General features: G+C 36.3%; 1 protein-coding gene across 1 annotated transcript in view; it reads right to left on the reverse strand.

The window, feature by feature from the left end:
* Positions 1-1,151, reverse strand: part of LOC106881734 (28S ribosomal protein S31, mitochondrial) — a 24,584-nt gene that overhangs the window by 15,440 nt on the left and 7,993 nt on the right. Inside the window, exon 2 of the mRNA XM_052975667.1 lies at positions 232-335. Within this exon, the coding sequence (XP_052831627.1) occupies positions 232-335 (104 nt within the window). The remainder of the gene's footprint in view (positions 1-231; positions 336-1,151) is intronic.

Here is a 1,151-nt window from a genome sequence, read left to right on the forward strand (position 1 = left end):
ATTAGTGTTGTATAATTAGTATTTGGCAAAAGAGAGCTATAGAATAAGTACCAGGTTTTAAAAAATCCTGTGGTCAATTTGACCTACTAAAACCCTCTAAGGCGGTGCCCCAGGATGGCCGCAGTCTAATGATTAAAACAAATAAAAGGTAAAAGATATTTATGCCAGTTCTGAAATAAACGCCCCCCCCTCTCTCCCAAAAAACGATCTTATTTAAGATTTAAAACTTACTTTTTTGGTGTATCTTCTTTGTCAGAAATTTTGTCTTCATTTTCTTTTTGTAAAACAGGACTTATGCAAAGGTGCCGAGCTTTGCATTTAGATAGATGGGTATGCTGCAATCTGAAAACAATCATTTTACGATATAATTAAAACGACAGTTATTAAATGGAATCCAAAGAAACCAAAGCAGACGACGAAAAATGACAAAAAAAGAAAGTTTGAAACGTATTTAATAAGTACTTCATAAAATATTCGGTAAACTTATCGAAGCATGAACGTAATTAAAGATCTTCGATACAAAAGAGGGGGCGAAAGTAATGAATACGTACACCCGGTGTTGGGGTTAGGATTAGGGGTTTTTGTTGAACCGAAAACGGGTGGTATACGTATTCTTTACCTCTACCAAAGAGGGACCACATACAAACACGCTGGACTCCACAAAAATTCTAAGTCTGATATTTTAGTAAAATATAGCATAAAATGGTAATTAAGTTTGTTTCATTAGTCTCAGCAACCACAGGTTCCCTCATTGTCTCTCATAACGTATTATTATTATTTACACTTTATGAATAGAACTAGCAGAAATACCCGGCTTTGCCCGGGTTAAAGAGAATAATGAAATCTAAAAATGCCATCTAGACTACGCAACCCTCAACTGTTAGTAGCTACGATACCATATTTCTACATTAATAACTCTCCAATCCATGCCAGCATGGAACATAGACATTAAGTGGAATGCCAGTCTCTCATCTAGGAGGGCCTTGAAATCAATGTTACCAACTGGGGACTATGTGTGTCGCAGTGATAATAAAAAGACCCAAAGGAGGTCTGCAACGAAATAATTTTACTCAACACTTTGCAAGTGAATCAGTGGAGGCAAAGATGCGTCTCATTTACTTGACAATTTATGCACCACATTGCAGAAATCC

The sequence above is a fragment of the Octopus bimaculoides genome, chromosome 22, assembly GCF_001194135.2.
Source record: "Octopus bimaculoides isolate UCB-OBI-ISO-001 chromosome 22, ASM119413v2, whole genome shotgun sequence".
NCBI classification, from domain to species: Eukaryota; Metazoa; Mollusca; class Cephalopoda; order Octopoda; family Octopodidae; genus Octopus; species Octopus bimaculoides.